At 48.4% G+C, this 19,602-nt stretch overlaps 5 protein-coding genes across 5 annotated transcripts; 3 read left to right on the forward strand and 2 right to left on the reverse strand.

Moving 5' to 3' along the window:
- Positions 1 to 150: 150 nt before the first annotated feature.
- On the forward strand, positions 151 to 10,040 carry F5891DRAFT_1129019 (Fph type histidine kinase; the record flags this gene model as incomplete). Its single annotated transcript, XM_041364346.1, has 38 exons — positions 151 to 207; positions 372 to 580; positions 639 to 765; positions 787 to 966; positions 1,308 to 1,429; positions 1,480 to 1,925; positions 1,980 to 2,143; positions 2,192 to 2,902; positions 2,955 to 3,157; positions 3,208 to 3,265; positions 3,330 to 3,473; positions 3,527 to 3,628; positions 3,882 to 3,963; positions 4,173 to 4,354; positions 4,452 to 4,533; positions 4,601 to 5,861; positions 5,913 to 6,026; positions 6,078 to 6,099; positions 6,230 to 6,310; positions 6,364 to 6,443; positions 6,499 to 6,571; positions 6,622 to 6,660; positions 6,801 to 7,182; positions 7,236 to 7,315; positions 7,368 to 7,404; positions 7,450 to 7,525; positions 7,581 to 7,614; positions 7,667 to 7,848; positions 7,896 to 8,094; positions 8,144 to 8,251; positions 8,274 to 8,363; positions 8,416 to 8,439; positions 8,490 to 9,454; positions 9,508 to 9,529; positions 9,578 to 9,648; positions 9,698 to 9,735; positions 9,786 to 9,921; positions 9,977 to 10,040. The coding sequence occupies 38 exons, from the start codon at positions 151 to 153 to the stop codon at positions 10,038 to 10,040; spliced, it is 7,047 nt and encodes a 2,348-aa protein (XP_041224969.1).
- A 918-nt stretch (positions 10,041 to 10,958) lies between these two features.
- On the reverse strand, positions 10,959 to 11,547 carry F5891DRAFT_953808 (uncharacterized protein; the record flags this gene model as incomplete). The annotated part of the gene is made up of 3 exons (XM_041375212.1): positions 10,959 to 11,156; positions 11,208 to 11,405; positions 11,440 to 11,547. Coding segments are annotated over 3 exons (504 nt in total), but the record flags the coding sequence as incomplete, so codon positions are not given.
- A 956-nt stretch (positions 11,548 to 12,503) lies between these two features.
- Positions 12,504 to 16,132, forward strand: F5891DRAFT_1039360 (Cys/Met metabolism PLP-dependent enzyme-domain-containing protein). The gene is made up of 11 exons (XM_041361941.1): positions 12,504 to 12,529; positions 12,583 to 13,033; positions 13,085 to 13,578; positions 13,628 to 13,980; positions 14,033 to 14,372; positions 14,423 to 14,730; positions 14,783 to 15,133; positions 15,186 to 15,390; positions 15,445 to 15,562; positions 15,588 to 15,605; positions 15,657 to 16,132. The coding sequence occupies exons 2-11, from the start codon at positions 12,796 to 12,798 to the stop codon at positions 15,920 to 15,922; spliced, it is 2,691 nt and encodes an 896-aa protein (XP_041224971.1). The 5' UTR covers positions 12,504 to 12,529; positions 12,583 to 12,795; the 3' UTR covers positions 15,923 to 16,132.
- Positions 16,133 to 17,915: 1,783 nt separating this feature from the next.
- Positions 17,916 to 18,603, forward strand: F5891DRAFT_953807 (3-hydroxyanthranilic acid dioxygenase; the record flags this gene model as incomplete). The annotated part of the gene is made up of 4 exons (XM_041375211.1): positions 17,916 to 18,080; positions 18,131 to 18,233; positions 18,290 to 18,370; positions 18,428 to 18,603. 4 exons carry the CDS (start codon positions 17,916 to 17,918, stop codon positions 18,601 to 18,603), a joined length of 525 nt encoding a protein of 174 aa, XP_041224972.1.
- A 91-nt stretch (positions 18,604 to 18,694) lies between these two features.
- On the reverse strand, positions 18,695 to 19,597 carry F5891DRAFT_953908 (RNA polymerase; the record flags this gene model as incomplete). Its single annotated transcript, XM_041375223.1, has 6 exons — positions 18,695 to 18,839; positions 18,894 to 19,033; positions 19,087 to 19,168; positions 19,224 to 19,328; positions 19,390 to 19,472; positions 19,529 to 19,597. The coding sequence occupies 6 exons, from the start codon at positions 19,595 to 19,597 to the stop codon at positions 18,695 to 18,697; spliced, it is 624 nt and encodes a 207-aa protein (XP_041224973.1).
- Between the last annotated feature and the right edge of the window lie 5 nt (positions 19,598 to 19,602).

Here is a 19,602-nt window from a genome sequence, read left to right on the forward strand (position 1 = left end):
GTGCCTGTCGCCTGTGTTGCGGTGACTGTGGCCTTGACTGGGCCATCTTGTGATTTTGAACTAGGTGATTCGGAGTCTTTTTCCGCGTCAGAAGTCGAAACTACTGCGGTGTCGACATCTTCCAGGTAGACGACGCGTTGTTCATCCGACATGACACTGAGAGGTTATGGAAGAGAAGAAAAACGCGAGAGTCTAGTCCCGCGAGCGGTCGCGACATGAACCCCTTCCCGGGGGAGTCCACATTTTAATTGCTAATAATTTATGTAAATGCCATAATGTACAGGTTTCGGGTCTTTTGCTTGTCCTTGTTTTCTTCACTCACGAAGTCGCCTCTATATTCGAAACGTGCCAAATTCATAGTTCTGCCTTAGGATTTCGCCAAACTGCCGCGTTCAAACTCTTCCCCTTCGCCGCCGTCTGCACGAAATGCATCTGGGCGTGCGGACTTGTCGAGAAGACAATTCTTGAGTTCTAGGCCTGCAAAACGTCACTTAGGCCCGTTTGGGGCCACGGCGGCAGCTGTTCAACCAGATCATACTAATGTGGAATTGAGTTCAACCTATCACGCAGGGTCTTCAAGGTAGGAATTATGCCAGCTCACTGAGTATAAGGAAGCTTATGCTGCGTCCTCAATCTAGTGAACAGTCAAGTAGTGAAACAACCGAGGAGGATTCGGATGACGAGCCTCATGATGTTCGAGGACGCCGTCCTTCTCAAAAGGGCTTGCAAAGGGAGGCTCGAGATGCTATCAGGAAAAGGCGGCATGTGACATCTCCATCTCAACAGAGGTCTGGCCCCATCCCTCCTGATCACTCCAACGATGCCAAGCAAATTGGATCCTTGCCACGAAGAATGTCATTCACTCGTTCACGCTCGCCCCATCCACGGACCTTCGACAATGCAACTAATGCAGCACACCTACCTTCTGGAGCTTCTTCATTTCCTCAGCGGCACAAATTGCTTCCGGTTGCGCACACTCTATTGCCAGCAATGATCTCTGGCAGCCTTTCCCTCCCTTACTTTGGAACTTGGACATTCTGCATGGACACTAGATATATGGGAGAATCACTTCTCCTCGTCGGATCTTTAGCTTGTTTCAACAAGAAATTCTCTGATGACACTCATGACATCATTGACTTGTCAATATCCACAGGTGAATATATTTTTCACACATGTGCAAAATTTTATCTCGGTGCTAATTCTCGACTGCAGAGATGTATGTCCTCCTTATCATAGCTATACTCTACATTATACGTGCACACATTATACTACCGCACTTCAACGCCGCTGCACCTACTGCTCAAGAGTCTCGCCATATAGCGTCCCCTCGTACTGAAACTCGTGAAATTAGGCGCAGTGGCTCTCAGTTGAGCCCTGCAATTAAACCACGCTTTAGTTTCATTTGGATGAGTGTCCCAAAGAATTACAGGCATGTCAATTTCCTAGGCGTTCGTGTTCACTGGAATGAACTCCCCACAGGGAGTCTCCGAACGATGGCGTCCTCACAGGGCTCCTACTCCCACCTATGATTGCGCTAGCACTATTATACTCAGCCTTGCGGCAGGTTCACTCCCCTTCCTCTGATCCCAATCTTTCTCCACCTCATTGGTTGATAGAAGCCCCCAGTGTACTCCATAACCCTCGATCACCTGATTCCGCTATCGATGCCCTCGTACAATCTCGTCGTGGCCTAGTGGACTATTCCACAATGTGTTCGTTCATATTACTGGCCCAAGTATGTTCGTCGTGGATCATTGAGACACGCTATCGCGGACGTCCTAGCGTCCCTGAGGGAGAGCGGGGCTCTGTTCCTCGTAGTGAAATGCGTAGAACATGGCTTTACGTGCTCTTCACTTTCGTCATGACCATGTTGGCCATGACTGTTCGATACCTTTTTGCGCTGGTGGAGATTCCTATATGGCGAAGTGAATCAATTTATTTTTTAATTCTCCTGAGATGTTTACACCTTGATTACCCAGATATTAGCTATCTCGATATTGGCATCGGCTCGTTGTTCTACCAACTTTGCTTATATAGTGCCCTTCGCCTAGCGCATGGTGGGTTCACGCTGGGTGAATTGGCTCTTGTCTGCTTTGGCGGGCTGTCCTTGGCTACGGAACTGCTGGGATTGACTAGAGCGAGGGTGTGTTGGGCTTTTGCTTCAAAATATTCATGCTGATTTCTCGCTAAGATATGGCCGAAAACAGCACCATTCATCGAGACCTACCGCCTGCCAACACCCCTGTTGATTTTCCAGATTGCGCTAATCGCAGGTTCTTTCATTACTGGCTTCCTACTTTCTCCTCTTCTCGCCCTATCACGGCATATCGCGCAACGACCGGTGAGGCGTCTTCGACTTCCACAGGAGAAGCAACAGCATCGACGAGCTCTTGCCGCGGGTTTTTACATTGGAACGATAATCATTGTCGTTGGTCTTATTGGTTCGTGGACGTGGTGGAACCTCGGACGTAGAAATCCGTGGTTTTGGGCCATCCTTTGGCTTCTTGAGGGGCGTAAGAAGTGGAGTCGGCCCATGCTTCTTGCCTACTGGGGCCTTCTCGGAAGCATCAGCGTTGCCGGATGGAACCGACAGCTATCGAGGTCAAGGCGGTACAGACATAGAAACACGAGTGGGGGTACGCAAGATAATGTGATCGTTCCATTTGCTGTGAACTCGAATCAGAAACCACAAACGGAGATATCTTCACCCACTCCCACCACTACACTTGGGATTACATTCCCCAACTTGGCTAATCTCTCTAATCTGTCCAATGGTTCGCAAGTCGCCACAGAATTATTGGATGCCGCGGATAAGCACGTTCCTACACTTGGTATCAACGCGAGGCGCAAGTTCTTCCACGCGTTGGCAGTTGTTATGTTTCTACCTGGTGTGGCTGTTGACGTCAGTAACCTTCTACCATCCATACTATCAGTAGTCTCACGAGTATCTCTAGCCCGCATTCACTCACTTGTCCTTCAGTGCAGCATTTGCGCTCTTTATCTTTGCAGAGTACGTTAGATACTTCGCCATTTATCCTTTTGGTGCGGCTGTGCACCTGTTCATGAACGAGTTCCTTGAGCAAAAGGACAGTGGAACTGCCATCCTCAGTCACTTTTATCTGCTCATTGGTTGCGCGGGCCCATTGTGGCTTGAAGAGTACGTCTTTAACATAGATAAAGTCCCAAGCAGGATCTAAATCATTGTAGCCCATCGCAGTTGCTGCAATATACCGGTATCCTCGCTTTGGGTATTGGCGATGCTCTGGTTAGTTTCCTTTCTGTCGGTGCGGATTTTGAAAATTATCAATTGAATTGGACGTTTCTGTCAGGCATCTATTATTGGGAAACGTGTTGGTCGGCACCGTTGGTCTTCATCGTCCTCTAAAACCCTAGAAGGTAGTGCTGCATTTGTGATGTCCCTCGTGGGTTGCGCGTGGCTTTTGAGACTTTGCGGACTTACGGAAGAATTTTCGGTGAGTTCGTCCGCTTCTGGTGCCCCTAATCTAACACAACCCTGAAACCGCAGACATTGCGCTATTCTATCGTGGTCTCTCTCTCATGTGCACTCGAGGCCCTGTCAGACCAGAATGACAACTTGACTCTTCCGTTGTATATGTGGAGTTTACTCGTAGCTGTCGATGTGTAGTGGGGTTGCCATACTAGAATTTTTTTTTTGATCGCGGACATAGCATGGCGCGCTGACGGAAGACACTTGTGCTCCATCCTAATTTTCATTAATGTTTCCACTAAATTCGCAAGAAAAAGAATGTAAACAAAAATGGAAGGCCTGAATTTTGACCTGGTTCCTGACGACAAATGAGGCACGGGGTTGTGTTGGTGGGGCGCTTAGTAAGCATGCCAATAACCCTTCTTCGATGAAGGCGACCGACTTCACAAAGATTCCTCTCTACTCTACCATCACCACCGACGGCACTGGATATTCTGTCCTCAACCTCCCTACTGGTGCTGTAGTTTGTTGATATTATTAATTGCTCCATTTGAATTGTGGTTAACTTCCCATTTCAGCATCCTCCGGGTAATGACCACAGCTCCAATCAGTGATCGTCGCGTAGCTGTACCTAGTAATTGTTTCACGACTACTGAAAGGATACACTGCATTCGTACTGCATAAACACTTCGGACTACTACCATGCAGTCCTCGACAATAACAGATGCAGCTCTAGATTCGCTTCCATCATCTCTATCTCTCGCAAAGCCTTTTTCTTTGCCACCAACGTTTCAAATGCCCATTCCACGTTTGCCCAAGGTGAGGCAGCGAAGTCCTCGACTGCCGCGACCAGCAACTGCCTCTATGGCAGAGGGCACTCAATCATACCTACCCCCTGCGCCCCAGGTGGCATGTTTACATGATAGTCACATCCCCAGGAGCCTGGATCCTCGTGTAAGTCTCTCTTTTGGATACACGTAGGGTCACTGCACCACTATGACAGTTTTCTTCAAAGGATGTAGATGATACTCGAGACACCGATGCTTTATCCATGAAGTCATTCGAAGTACGCCCTGCAGACTTGGGTGTGTGCCTTCCCGTTCTGATCAGCGTAAATTCTGAGTGTCCTCTTTACCCTGTTGGCTCATTCAGCTCCATCTGGTAGTCCTTATGAAGCCACGGCAAGTACTCCTTGTGCTACCCGACCCGACATCGATGCAGCCGAGCACGATTGGGCTACCTTCATGACTGCGTACGCATTGGGTCAGTGGCACCCTCATCAAACACCTCGACATCCGCGTTCAATGATGTCTACTCTTATCATGCGAGAGAGTTCTCCGCGAGACAATTTTGCGTTGAGACATGATCCTGCACCGATCATCATCGAATCACGGCAGCCTTCGCCTCCTGTATCGCCTACTTACCACACTTTTATTTCTTCCTCGGTTTCCAATTGCAGTAGCAATGAGACAGAGTTCAAGCCCGCTGCAGAGAAAGCGGTGATGGTCTCTGATTTTCCCTCATTCATCTATCCTGACCAACTATTGTCAAAGATTACACCAAAGTCATCGTCGCTTAGTGGCCGCAGGTTCCGCAAATCATTCACAGATCTGCGACACGCAACAGGAGGGCAGCCAATGCATCTCCCTTTAGATGGGACACAAAGTTTTAGCATTAGTCCGGAGGCAACTGCTGCGGCTGCAACCATGCGATGGGCAGCAGCACGCGTTAATTTGTCTCCTCTTGCGTTGCCCTCTCCTGAGCATGAGCTAACAGATCCAATGCGAGGTGTACATGCAGCGATACCAGGATCACATCCGGCTACCAGTAGTCCCCCTGCCCATCCGACAACGCCCGGCATGTCTCGCATCCGCGCAGGCAGCTTCTGGGAGGGCACACAAGATGTGGAAGATGAATCAACGGTGCCTACCCTACCCGGATCATTACCCAGAACACCCCTGCGCAACATAGCTGAGGGAGAGTTATATGTGTCTCTTCCCCCGCCAGCATCTGTTCCGTTGCAGCGTAATTATTCACCTGAGCCGACAGAGGAAGGCGATTACTTCACCGCAGTCAGTACATCCGCTTCAGAGCCATTTCCCATGACCCCCGACCCCGCTCAACTTTGGCAGGAGTACGTAACCCACAGACGTGAGTCTGGGCCTATGGAACTCAACGTTTGTACGGCACCACCCCTTCCACGAAGGATTTGTTTAACAAGGCAAACATCTTCGCCCCTACCCGACAGTAACGGCAGAGATCGTGGCTTACCAGGCGGAAGATCAGTATGCGACTCCGTCAATAGCTTTCGTGCTGGTCGGTCTGCGAAGGAGGAGCGGATGTTCCTAGATCTTGGCTATTTAGCGCCACCGAACCCTCCGGACGAGCTCGAGCGAAGGCGCGCTCTATACAAGTATATCCGTTCTTCACATTTGAAGGTCATCTCAGAGAGCGTGTAAAATAGGTTTAACCTCTGGAACACCGGCCCCGACATCAACTTTGATCGCATTGCACATCTGGTCAAACTTGTGTTCAACACGAAATGCGTTTACATATCCCTCATTGATGGCACAGAGCAGTGAGTATTAGTTGGAGTTCAACGCAAATTTGTTGGTAATCACCACTACAGATGGTTCAAATCACAGTGTATGGTGCTTAATTCCTGATATTCCCGTATATCTCCAATCTTTTGCAGGTGGGATGACTCTAAAGCGCAGTGCAAGATTGACGTCCTTCTGTGCACACGCTATATTGCAAAGGTGTGGATATTTTTTCCCTGAGAACTTCAGTCTTACTGTCTGCAGGGGTGATGAACCAACTGTTATCCTGGACACGAAGTTAGATTGGCGGTTTGCTAAGAATGTTAGTGCACCTTGATGTGAAAGTTCATCTGACGAATATACTGAATGGTATAGCCTCTGGTTACCGGATTTCCAAACGTTCGCTTTTATGCTGCGGCTCCTTTGAGAACCTCCGATGGATTCAACATTGGCAGGTAACACGAGTCGCTATCTATGCGACATGCTCAGTTGACATACCGCCTACCTCAGTCTTTCTTTGATCGACGATTCACCCCGGCAGGATTTCGCCCCGCGTCAACGACACACTCTGAAGGAATTTGCGGTACTTGGGTTATAATTTAATCCTCCTCATTCTGTTAACACAAGCTCTAGGCTGTTGTGATGCGTGAGATGGAATTGTGGCGTGATAAAGTGAGCTAGGTTAGCTGTTATACTTTCCCCCATGAACTTACCAACTCAGATCCAACTGCGCATACGAGACAAAATCCAGACCTCCGTGAGCATTGTCCGCCTCAGTACCATCCGCTGTACGTTGACTCACTGCATCTCAGATGGAGCAATTTAGTCGAGAGTGCCTTGAGATCGACCAGAATGATGCAAATATGGATGACGACCCTTACGCTAACGCATCCATGGACAGAGTGTATGATCGTGCAGCCAGACTTGTGAAGCGCACTCTAGATGTCGAGGAGGTGGTGGTAATGGATGTTTCACACTGCGAAGTACTGGAGACTCTCAGTGCCGAAGCAACGATATCTGTTGTCATGCATCGCGGGGATCCACAACCCCGATCAACATCTCGCACACTGACGGCTGATGAATACCACAAGCTAAACGTGTTCTTTGATCAATACCCTGACGGCAAAATATCTGAAGGCATTTTACCAGTCTGCTTCCGTCCCTTCATCCCAACGCACATACAGTATGCACTCAGTATGTCTCTTCTATCTTGACGTTCTTCTATTCCACTGATGATATTTGCTAAGCTGTTCCTGTTTTCAATATCGACAAAAGGCCGTTTGCCTTGATTTGTGCTTACAATGCCACTGATTCATCGCGGCGATTTGTAAGGATTCGGCTAGTTCAGTGAGACACCTCCATCTTAACTTTATTTTCAGCTCGAGGGACATGAACTCTCTTATCTTCGTGCTATAGGTTGGTTCCCCGACTTTCGTCTAAATAATTACTAAGAGAGAATAGGTGTCATCATTCTCTCTGCTGTCCTCAAGAGGAGGATGATGCTAGCCGACCAAGCAAAGAGTTTATTTATATCCAAGTTTGGTGCATGCTTCGCTTTCATGGGTAACATGACTAATTTCTCTCAAAAAAAGCATATCTCACGAGCTCCGTACTCCTTTGCATGGGGTAAGGATTGACGTCTTTGTCGGGATGTCCTCCTCCTAATGGCTTCGTGTAGATTCTCGCTGCGGCTGAATTACTTTCCGATACATCGTTAAGCCATAGCCAGACTTCATTCCTGCACACCGTCCAGGCGTGCGGGACATCACTCGTTGAAACGGTGAACCACGTTCTCGACTTTACGAAACTTAGCGGCAATATGAAATCAGGTGGCGTGGACAATGTCATTACGAGAAGCATGTGAGCTGGGATGGCTTTATGCATGTTGTTGCTTATGGTTGACACAGTGTGGATCTCGAGCAACTTGTTGAAGAGGCAATTGACGGATCGTGGATTGGATATTGTGCTCGTACATCTTCCATCCGCGAGTCGGAAATCGGGAGTGTTTATGCTCCAGCAATGGAACAGCGATCCTCGAGTGTCATGGCTGCTCCAGCCTCTTCGAAGCATGTGGAGATTATTGTCGATATCGACCGACGAGAAGGCGTAAGTTCTTCAAGCCATTCCTTCCTGTTGACCGCTGACTGTCGTATAGGGATGGATTCTGAAGTGCGATAAAGGTGGTATTCGAAGGGTGTTGATGAATCTTTTTGGAAACAGCCTGAAGTTCACGACCGTAAGTATGACTCAATGCTTCTTGCGAGTGGTTCCTAATGACTGCGCAGGATGGTTACGTTCACGTATCTTTACGCCAAGTATCTGCGCCAAATGAAGAGCCTAGCATGGTGGAGTTATGTGTCAGTGATACGGGAAAGGTATTGGACTGGGTGCGGTAGTTCGAACGTTCAAGGCTGACACTTGGTACAGGGAATCAGCCAAAATTTTCTGAAGGTAACTGGTTCGCCAGACCAGTGGTCATCGTTTACTAACAAAGAATTCAGAATCACTTGTTCCATCCCTTTTCTCAAGAGAACCCTCTACAAGCTGGGACAGGTTTAGGCCTTGCGATTGTCAACAGCATCGTCCAGTCTCCGAGCGTGGGCGGAAAAGTGGAAGTATCCAGCGAAGAAAACGTTGGTACTGATATCAAGATCACCTTCCAAGCAGAATCTTTGGAAGATGGCGCAAGTGCTCTTCAAACTCCTTTCATGTTTGATAGTGCTATCCCCACCGTCACCTTCCTCGGGTTCAAGCAGAAGAGCAAAGGTGTTCAGATGCTCAGTGATGTACTTCGCAAGTACCTTCAGGACTGGTGGGGATTCAGAGTGCAGACTGACGGAGGTGAGTTGAGCGACATCGTGATTATAAACGAAGACTCGTCACCTGTTGTTACCGCTCTTGAGAAAATGGACTACCGTCGGTCGTTCATCATCTTGTCTTCAAGTAGAGGTAGTCCGAGGGCCATGGGGATTTGCAGTTCTTACGAGAGCCTTGGTGGTTTCTGTCGCATTGTTCACAAACCAGGAGGGCCTTTCCGATTGCGCGCTGCGCTGAAACAGCTACTTCGAGCCAGGCAAAGACGTCAACAACGTCTACCAAGCTTTGCCAGCTCAGTGACCGGGATCTCAGATGATAGCATCTCTCTGCACTCCTGCATACTTACAGACGACTTAACGAATCCAGACCGGCATCGCCGAACGAGCATTGATTGGGGTTCACACAGTCGCTCAGCTCTCGCATTTCCTAACTCCCCACCTGAAATGCCTGCATCGCCGGATGTCGAGGAAGCGTCATCTTCTCCGGAGAACACTGAGTCTGACAGCACATCCTCGAGCATGTCGAGTTCAACAGTAACCATCGGTACGGATGGAATACTCTTGGAGTCGTCAATCCGGACACTGGATTTGAATCGCCCTCGTCCGAAAATTTTGGTGGTTGAAGACAACAACATTTTGCGAAGCTTACTGTGCGTGAATCAAGCCAGCTATGTTTTCAGTGACTCATGTGCTCGTCTCCCAGTATTAAGTGGTTGATGAAGAAGGTAATGTCACCTATCTGCTAGCTCAATCAACTTATTCATTTTCACAAGGGATTTGAATATCGCGAGGCAGTCGATGGTCGACAAGGAGTCGAAACATTTGAATCTGAAGGACCCTTTGAGTGGGACTATTTTTTACATGGTTACAACTAGCTCATTACTCGAATTTAGCGTCGTTCTTCTTGATCTGTCCATGCCTATCCTCGATGGTGTGCTTAGTACCTGACTCGTTCAAAGACTGTTCTCACATTTTTCATAGGGCTAGGTGCCACCGTCGAGATTCGCCAGCTTGAAAAAGCTCGAGAAAGTCGGCAGCCGAGCGTCATCCTAGCTTTAACTGGGATGTCATCCCTCGAAGACAAACGCAGGGCGTTCGAGGCTGGCATGAGCGGATAGTAAGCATGGTTGAATTTCCAAACCTCCCACTAATTAACATCACCTTCGCACCAGCCTTGTCAAGCCCGTAGCATTCAAAACGCTCGAAGAGATGTTCCGCAAGATAGGGCTCTCGTGACCGCCCATGCAAATCTGTCTGCCCGTCTACAGACTTGCTTCACGTATATACCTTACACCGCCTAAAGGCATAATCACACGATCGCATGATATCCACGTTCCTCTGATGACATCGACAATTGTTTTCGTTCAGCTCTTTTACACAGCACGCCCCGACTTCACATTCTTCCACTTACTGATTGCATGTTTCATTTTTCTTGAATCGGTTATTATCTAGACCATGTATTATATCAAGCCTGGCAGTGTGTTACGATTGAATGCGGTGCATTTAACCCTGTTTTGTATAAATCATGGAGATCAGCGTCGACGATGGTGGGTTGCACATATCCCATGCGTTTTATGCCTCGGTATCTGTCAAACATGTTTAATCATGTGATGCTCAAAGTATGGTGAGGAAGGAGACTTTTCTGGTAGTGTTTCTGATAGCGACCCCCTGACCTAGACGGATGATGCTCTCATATTCTGCGGCATGCAATGGCTATTCTTATGGAACAACCACAACAAGTCGAAGATATGCAAGCAACCAATGAGTTGAACACGCCAATGTGTCCTGCTGCAAATTCTTGTGTGAAGGTATCAAAAGATCCTACCACTACCATTTGCTGTCTTCCGACACTATATCACATCATTGCAAACGCAAAATGAAGAGTGGAAAGCAAGAAATCACTGGTTGACGTCCTTCACAAGTCAGTGAAATGAAGCCCATCAAAGTCAACGGATAACCCTTTGGCATGCTAAATCAATGGAAGAAGTTTCGGTTTTGAGGGCAGCTTGCACCCAAGTTGACCAGTTATATAGACGTTTCATGATGTGGTGGACCCTAGTTTTCCTGCTAATTGAGTTGGAAAAGATATTGCAACGGCAGAGGCAATTCACCTGCGGATGATGGATGCCGACAATATGATTACTATAGAGAGACTCAGATGACGCGACGTTCGCAGCGTGTTTCAGAATGGACGCCCTGGCAGTTTATGTCGCAGTATGGCATAGCGCATTTTTTGCATTTGTATGCGCCCTTGTACCCGCACACGGAGCATAAAAGACGTGGGGGCAATTGAGGGGGAGGAGCAGCAGCTGTTAAATATGTTGGAACGTGACAAGGAAGACTTGCTATACGCTGGAGATGTTTTGGTATGTAGGAAGAGTCTGGGCAAGGAGATGAGCTTACCGATTCCTCGATTAGGGTAGCAAGATTCTTGCGATATAGGAGAGCGGTGCGAACTTTCATGGACGACTTTTTCTTCTTCGCATTAGGGTCATTCAAGTGACGTTTATCTGAAACGATCTGGCGGACGCGGTTCTTTCCGCTGATGGCGCCCTCGTCATTACCGTCGAAGGTGATTGAAGGCTCTGTATAATTTGAACGCTGTGGAATGAATGTTCAGGTCTGACGATGACACGTGAATATGAGCTGTCACCTCAAGCTCTTCTAGGTGGCGTTTAGTCCGTTTTATGATTATATCTGAAGGAAGTGTCTGCTTCGTGGCATTGACGTGTCTCGGAGCTTGAGTGGTATGAAATCTGAATGAACCTCAAAAAGACAGCAAAGGCATACCTTGCTCTCTTGCTCTCTTTGGTGCCATGAAAGTCGGTTGCTGACAAGCAATGCCCGCAAACACTGCGTAACGCTTATATAATCTGATTAGCCACGATACACTGCCAGCGAAACATGTATGGTGTAGTAGAACACATCAACTAAACGGTAAGTACACTACTACATATATAGCAAGCTCGTTTGCAGAATGAGTGAATTGTTTGCAAGTATTAGAGAGTTCTTCGGAAATACTTGCAAACTGAGAAAGCCTCCCCGCTAAGACCCTGGCTGGATGTCGAGGAAATGGATTGTCTGAAAGTATGTCATTTTCCTACTGACAGGGACTAGCTATAGCAACTGGGATAAGCGGTCTCCCTATATCAATTGTGTTGATGTATCATTCTAGAACCGAGAATGTTAGAATGGGAACACTGTCGCGCTGCTGTCTATTTACATCCTCTTTTGGTGGTAACACTTCTGTGCCTCGTCTTGCTCTAGTTCATGCGAGTCGACTGGAACCATAATCCTGATGCCACGACGCATCAGAGAACTCGTGAGTCTCCCCTCGGCGAGAATCCGCAGAGTCTTATTTTAGTTCGGACAGTGTAAAAGAAGCAGAGCACGCTGAATTGAACGGACCAGAGAACACGCCTGATTATCTCGCAATGTTGACTCACCCTGGAGTACCTCCTCCGAATTGCCTAGATCTGAAACCAAATTGCATTTGCGCCGTTCAACGGAACATATCAGACTTCTCTATACACGTGAAAGCCGCTACATCCCACGCATTAACTTCTTGAGACACACCGTTCGTTGTGGACAGTAAGCCGAAAGCAATTTCCGCTGCGTATGCAACCACATTCAATGGTTGCCAAGGACTCACGCTGGCGCGCACAGCACTTGACATGCGGACCGATCCATTTGCTTACGGCCAATTATATACGGCGTTGTCCAGGGTGAGGACGCAATATCTGCAGCTCACCAGTCCTGATGATGTTAAGCACACCAGTGCTATCGTGGGAATGAAATTCAATGCAAGCACGCCATAGTCCTTTTATGGAAAGTATATTCGTCAATATTCATAAAAATGATGAATTCGGGACCGAATAAGGAAAATATGGAGGCACGTGATGAAAGTGGTCTCATAGATCACCTTTGAAGCCATGTTAAGTATAAGTCATCTGCCGATCGTTAGTCACTCACTACCTTTCTCTCTCTGACCATGGATTCGACCAATCCTAAAATGTTCTCACAAGACATTCCAACACCAGAACCAGAAACACCTTTTAGGCCGCGCCAGCCTTACCGGTTCTCGACCCTCTGCGCTACAGTCGAGAATCCTTCTCAAAAGGATCAATATGGTTCTAGCTCTGTACCAATATACCAAACTGCCACCTTCAAGGGTGTTAATGGACAGTATGATTACACTCGCAGTGGAAATCCAACACGCAGTCATCTAGGTTGGTGTCATCTCATTCTATGCTCGCTAATAGCCTTATTGTAGTCTCTAGAACATCATCTTGCCAAGATATCATCTGCTACTCATGCTTTTGTTGTATCTTCTGGCATGGCCGCCCTCGACACGATCTTGCGTATGCTCAAGCCTGGTGATGAAGTCATCGCGGGAGATGACCTTTACGGCGGTACTAACCGCATCCTTGCTTATCTCAAGACACACGGCGGCGTCACCGTACATCATGTAGACACCACCAAACCTGACACTCTTCTTCCTTACATCAATCCTGAAAAGACCGCTATGGTTCTCCTCGAGAGTCCAACTAACCCTCTGCTCAAAATAGTCGATCTTGCCCGCATAGCTGCTGATATCAAGGAACGCGCCCCCAATGCCGTCATCGTCGTCGATAACACCATGATGAGTCCTTACTTGCAACGCCCCCTCGAGCATGGTGCAGATATTGTGTACGACAGCGCTACCAAATATCTCAGTGGGCATCATGACCTTATGGCCGGTGTAATTACCTGCAACAGGGATGACCTTGCTAAGGTATGCGATTCGTCTTTTGCTTACTCCCCTTTTCTCATACCCGAATCAGCAAATGGGATTCGTTATCAATGCTGCTGGCAATGCACTCACTCCGTTCGACTGTTTCCTCCTTCTGCGAGGATCAAAGACCCTTGCCATTCGCATGGATCGTCAGCAAGCTACTTCCATGCTCGTCGCTCAGATGCTCGACCGCCTTGGTTTCAAGGTCCACTACCCCGGTCTCGCAGAGCACCCTAACCGTGATGTACACGAGCGAATTGCAGACGGATATGGTGCCGTCCTCAGCTTCACTACTGGCGATAAGGCTTTAAGTGAGCGCATCGTCGGCGCGACACGTCTATGGGGGATTAGCGTCAGTTTTGGTTGTGTCAACTCGTTAATCAGCATGCCATGCGTCATGTCGTATGTTATGTCTGTCTTATTTTTCTCGATCGTTTTATTGATGTTTCCTTAGACATGCGTCTATTGATCCTGCTACCCGTGCTGCGCGGGGCCTGCCAGAAGACCTGATCCGACTTTGCGTTGGTATCGAAGACCCAGCTGACCTTCTAGACGACCTCGAACGTGCTCTTCTGGAGGCTGGCGCAATCACCCTCACCGCAGGCGGGGACTCGCACCAATGCTATGTTCGGACGATCCCTTCAGAGGGCACTGCGATCTCCCGTGCCGTCCAGAAACTTGCGTTCAACGGGTCTGCAGAATACACGACAGAGCACAATGATGACAGGGAGTGGTTCGTCAGCGCACCCGGAAAAGTAATTCTCTTCGGTGAACATGCTGTCGTGCACGGTGTCGTGAGTTTCCTCTTTTATTATCTACTCTGCGCATTAACAGGTCCTTCCAGACAGCAGTGGCTGCAAGCGTGGATCTCCGGTGCTATGGGGTTACGACACCTCGTCATGATGGTAAAGTCAGCGTGCACTTCATCGATATTGATAGCTTCACGCAAGAGTGGAAAGTGGATGACCTCCCTTGGGATGCAGTCACTCCCGTGCGGGTCGGTGATTTCCACCCTGATACTCTGGACCACAAGCTTGTTGATGCAATTACTACTCGTGCATTGTCTCCCGAGGTTCTTGCAAAGCCGAGTGCACGGCAGGCGTGTATTGCGTTCCTATACATGTACATGATCATGGCGCATGGCGGGAAAAGGTGAGCCCTCCGCTAGATAGACTTTATCCGATGGTTTATCAAAAGTCGTCAGACCATCCTTTGACTTCTCCGCTCGCGCCACACTTCCTGTCGGCGCAGGCCTCGGATCCTCCGCATCATTCTCTGCCTGCGCAGCCACTGCTCTCTTATTGTTGTACTCCCGTATCCAACTCCCAGCACAGCCCGCTCCTACCACTGATGGTCACGTCCACGTCTCTCACGAGGGTCGGCGTGCAATACCGCCAGCACTTGCTGAGGAAGTCAACCGATGGGCATTCGTGAGCGAGAAAATCTTGCACGGTAATCCCAGTGGCGTAGATAACTCTGTTTCGGTTTTTGGTGGCGCACTTTCGTATACCAGACCAGGATTCGGCAGAAAGGCGGGCATGATTCCCATTCAGGGGTATGTTTAGTACCGCCGACGTTTGTTGGTGGATTGCTGATTTGCTTGGCAGTTTTAAGTCTCTCAGATTCCTCTTGACGGACTCGAGGGTACCAAGGAACACAAAGCAGCTTGTGGCTGGTGTGGCTGCGATGAAGGAGCAAGAGCCCGAGTTTGTGAATGGGCTGCTTAGTGCAATACAACACATCAGCGACGAGGCGCAGCGTGCGCTTGCTGATCCCCAATTATCACGGCAAACACTACTGTCAGCTCTATCAGTACGTTCCCCTTCTTTGTCTGTTTCTGGAATACTGAGGAAATATACTCTTCAGGCTCTCATCGATGAGAACCATGGCTACCTCGTGAAACTTGGGGTATCACATCCATCTCTCGAAGCCATCCGCTCCAAGACTGCCTCGCCTCAGTATGCACTCAGTACAAAACTCACTGGTGCAGGGAGGTGGAGGTTGTGCAGTAACTCTCGTCCCTGATGGTAAGTACCCTCTACACATGTTTGATCTTCACTCACTTACTCGCTCTCAAGACCTGTCGGAATCCAGTCTTCGTGAACTGATGGCATCATTGTCCGGGGATAGCTTCGTGCCCTACCTGACGTCAGTCGGCGGAAGCGGTCTCGGCATCCTCTCACCGTACAACCAGCCTCAACTGCTGGCGACGCCCCCCGAATCGCCTTGTGAGAGCGAGGCCCGTGCTGGAGCTGTTGAATCATTGCGCGATACTTTTGCTGGTAAGGCGACAGCAGATCTCACAGCGTGGGCAGATAATCTGGGACGATGGCTTTTTGTTTGAACGTGAATCGAGGTATGCTGTGATTATAAGTATGATGAGTGTATGTATAGAACGTTCTTGTATGATAGATGCTGTAGCAATGGTTTCAATGACGTAGGTGCGTAAAGACGTGCATCGATGTAGGCCGCACTCATTCACAAGAGTAGAGCATAAGATAGTATTGTTTATGACAGACGGATTTTGATTAACCAATGCACTGCGTTCACTTTCTCTCTGAACCTCCGTAGACTGAGATGCGGTCATCCCTATCCAAGTATTGTCTACTCTTCGACAGATCACCCATCTAGAACGGCCGGCGGGAACGGCAGAATGGTAGGGGTACGCCCTACATCATTGCATCTAGGGATTTGAGTCGGAGTCGCGACACAGGGTCGATAGTAATGTCGTGAAGTCTCACTCAACGGACAAAAATGGATACAAAAAAAAGTATTATCCACTTCTGCTGAATCCAAAGGTAAAAACTGTTGTTCATCGAGCAGAGATTTGCCAACGTGAATCATTACAACTGACATGGACAAAGCAGACAGGCAGTTCACTCCGTCATCGAACTATCAAGGGCCTATATAGCGCACTGAAAATATCTGAAAGGTGAATTTTTATCAAATATTACGCGTTCGCTGATGGCTGTCAACAGCGGACTGGTGCCAGTACTCGGATAGTAAACTTACACGGGAGGTGCAAATCTCTGAGGCAGATGGGGAGAAAAATCAGGGCGGACTGGTCAGATGCATTAGGCGCCAGTCGGATTCGTGCACGGATGTGGTGTAGTAGTATGGCAGTGAAGATCGCAGCGCGAGATGGAGACGGGACAGAGCAAACAAGAGTCCTGTATGAGCGCCTACATGAGTTGAGAAATCCAATGACTACTCACCACACAAGCCAACACATTGATGTAGCGAAAAGAGCACAATATATTATGACAGAACGCGCTGCTGCCGCCCCCAACATGGACGATGCAAGTCCACACGGAGAAAGTGCGGGTAGTTGCATTCTTCAAAAACGGTCAACGGGTCATCACTGCTTCGTATGATCAAACCTTGCGAACGTGGAGAAAGCAGCGTAACGTTGATCATAGGAAGAGGGCATTCGGAAAACGGTGCCATATCACCAGACGATAGGCGAAACATTACGCGAGAGGTAGATCGGGACGAAAGTAAGTTTTTTATAATCTGCTATTTATATCTAAGTTAGGTTTCCCCTGAGGCCGCTGAGCGTGATGGTTGCAACTTTGAGATGGCATGTCTGAACAATCTGCTGTTCTGACTGTGCACCTGATTGATCTGATTTTAGATAAGACTAAGACAAAATCTGATGCATCTCAAAGCTTACACTGATTTGTAGAGCAGCGCTTCCGAGTCGCTTCCGAGTCACACTAGTGCAGCATCCAAGGCACGTACCCGACCCGCAACTTAGTATAATGCACCTATCACCTTCCTCCCCGTCTGCCTGATCACGATCTGCACCCTCTGTACAAACGTCTGATCACAGAAAGTAGAGACCTTAAGTACACGTATTGTGTCACAATCAATTGAACGCATAATGGCTGGCCTCATCCCACAGGACAGGAACGAGCGGGTAAGAGGGTAGCCAGAGGACACATCATCTCTGAGGTAGGTTACAGAAGTATCATTGGTGGGTCTCAGACCGACTCTTCACTGTCGCATATCTCGTACACTGCCATGGCAGTGTGGTCCAGGGCCAGCAAAGAACGTGGGGAGAATGTAATTCCCGCTACAGTGTTTATGGTGGGAGGTTAGTGTCGCGTGAAAATGGAGAACAAGAGATACGGGAGGGACAAGTGCAAGTGGAGAAGCTACAGTGGATGACGAAGACGCAGCCATGACATAGAACGCCTCAGAAACAGAAGGCAAAGGTAGAGCGCGAGAAAATATAAACATATCGAGAATCTCCAGCCCCACGGGATAAATTGCAAGCGGGTTGACGGAGGGACATACGGTACTGCGGGTCCAGTAATTCTGGTACGCATATTGCAATGCCTCTCCTTCCACCTATCAATTTCCCGCGCTGGCTCGACGAGAACCAGCACCTGCTCAAACCTCCTGTGAACAACTTCTGCCTATACCGGCAGAAAGACTTTACTGTGATGGCTGTGGGTGGTCCCAATGAGAGAAATGATTATCATGTGAACGAGACCGAAGTGCGTCTCTGCGATCGCTAAGATAAGAAATTGTACCGATTTCATTCTAGGAATGGTTCTATCAGTACAAGGGTGGAATGCTGCTTAAAGTGGTAGACGGGGTTGAGTTCAAGGATATCAGGATCGAGGAGGGAGAGATGTTTTTACTGCCAGGTACGTCGAGGACTCTATCATCGTTGGATGAACCGATCTTATCATAATTACGTTAGCCAACACACCCCACAATCCCGTCCGCTTCGCCGATACAATTGGAATTGTTATCGAAGCCGCTCGTCCGGATGAATCTCATGGTGCGTACAGATTATTACTGCGCCAGACAATGTATCTTGACACTTACCCGCACTCAGACTCCCTGCAGTGGTATTGTCGTGATCCTTCCCATACCAAGCCAACTATTATTCACAAAGAGACCTTCCACGTTACTGACCTTGGGACGCAACTGAAGCCTGTTATCCAGCGCTGGATGTCGACCGAAGAATTGAGAAAGTGCAAGGAATGCGGGAACGTTGCTCCTGCCAAGTAATAGTACCCCCGCGTGAACTGTTTCGCGTTCTGGTGCTAGTATACATGTGAATATGATAATGGAAAAACTATGCAAACCATAACATATTTCTCTAGAAACATATACGATAACTGGCATATCGGCCACTGGTTTCACTAGGACGAGTGATTTTGACGACTTGGCCTCTCCGAAGTCCATAGTATCGTGCCACGGGATCAGCCAGCTGTATTCGAGGAAGCTGGGTCTCCTTCAGCCGACTAGGTGGATCGCAATGTGAGAACACGTAACATCATTTTGAGAATAGAACGCACTATTTTTCAAGAAGTTGTTTTTTCTGCTCGACAGTCAACACCTCATGCCGCGGGACCAATGTGTGATGCGTGATATTGACGAGGAGGTCGGCTTCCGAGAACTCCTCGAGCCGATATTGTTGGGACATCGCCGCAATAACCTGCAAATCAAGCGTAAGATTGCTACCGCAAGAACACAGATTCAAACTCGCACTTTTCGCGCAGATGGAGTCATGTTGCCAGGAAAGATAATGATCCCCCGCATAATCGACTTCTCCTCGAGAATACCCAGAAGCCTATGTGTTCACCCTACATCAGACGAACGGGTACAAGGGGCGTACATAGACGAACTTCCGCATTGTTTTAACGCCAACGCTTTTCTCATCTGAAAAGAATATGAAAATCTGGTCTGTTGGATTTTCTCGAGAGTTCGTGAAGAAATTAAGCTGGTTTCGACTGGAAATGCATGTCAAGTCATTTGCAAGTGCACGTTGCTGCATAAATAACCACAACTGACTCGACGCTGCCTCCACTGTTCGCATAGTGCGACCTGAATGTAGTCAGGTCCATGTTGATCTCATCGTCCGAGACTTGGTACCCCTTCGTCATTGGCTCGTTAAAAATGCACCAATACACCAAGGAACATGATTTCGCACCCTATCTTTTACAAGTTCATGTATTGTCCGATTGACCTTCCATAGTTTCGCAGTTTCGTCCTCAGACATCCTTC

This window comes from Suillus fuscotomentosus, assembly GCF_016647785.1.
Source record: "Suillus fuscotomentosus strain FC203 chromosome Unknown F5891scaffold_33, whole genome shotgun sequence".
Lineage (NCBI taxonomy): Eukaryota > Fungi > Basidiomycota > Agaricomycetes > Boletales > Suillaceae > Suillus > Suillus fuscotomentosus.

What these genes read in the sequence shown, in the direction of transcription:
- F5891DRAFT_1039360 (XM_041361941.1), top strand. Translation starts at nt 12,796, where the DNA reads ATGGATTCGACCAATCCTAAAATGTTCTCACAAGACATTCCAACACCA. An exon ending in AGCATGCCATGCGTCATGTC is followed by an intron (nt 13,981 to 14,032) that starts GTATGTTATGTC and finishes ATGTTTCCTTAG; the next exon opens with ACATGCGTCTATTGATCCTG. An exon ending in CACTACTGTCAGCTCTATCA is followed by an intron (nt 15,391 to 15,444) that starts GTACGTTCCCCT and finishes TATACTCTTCAG; the next exon opens with GCTCTCATCGATGAGAACCA.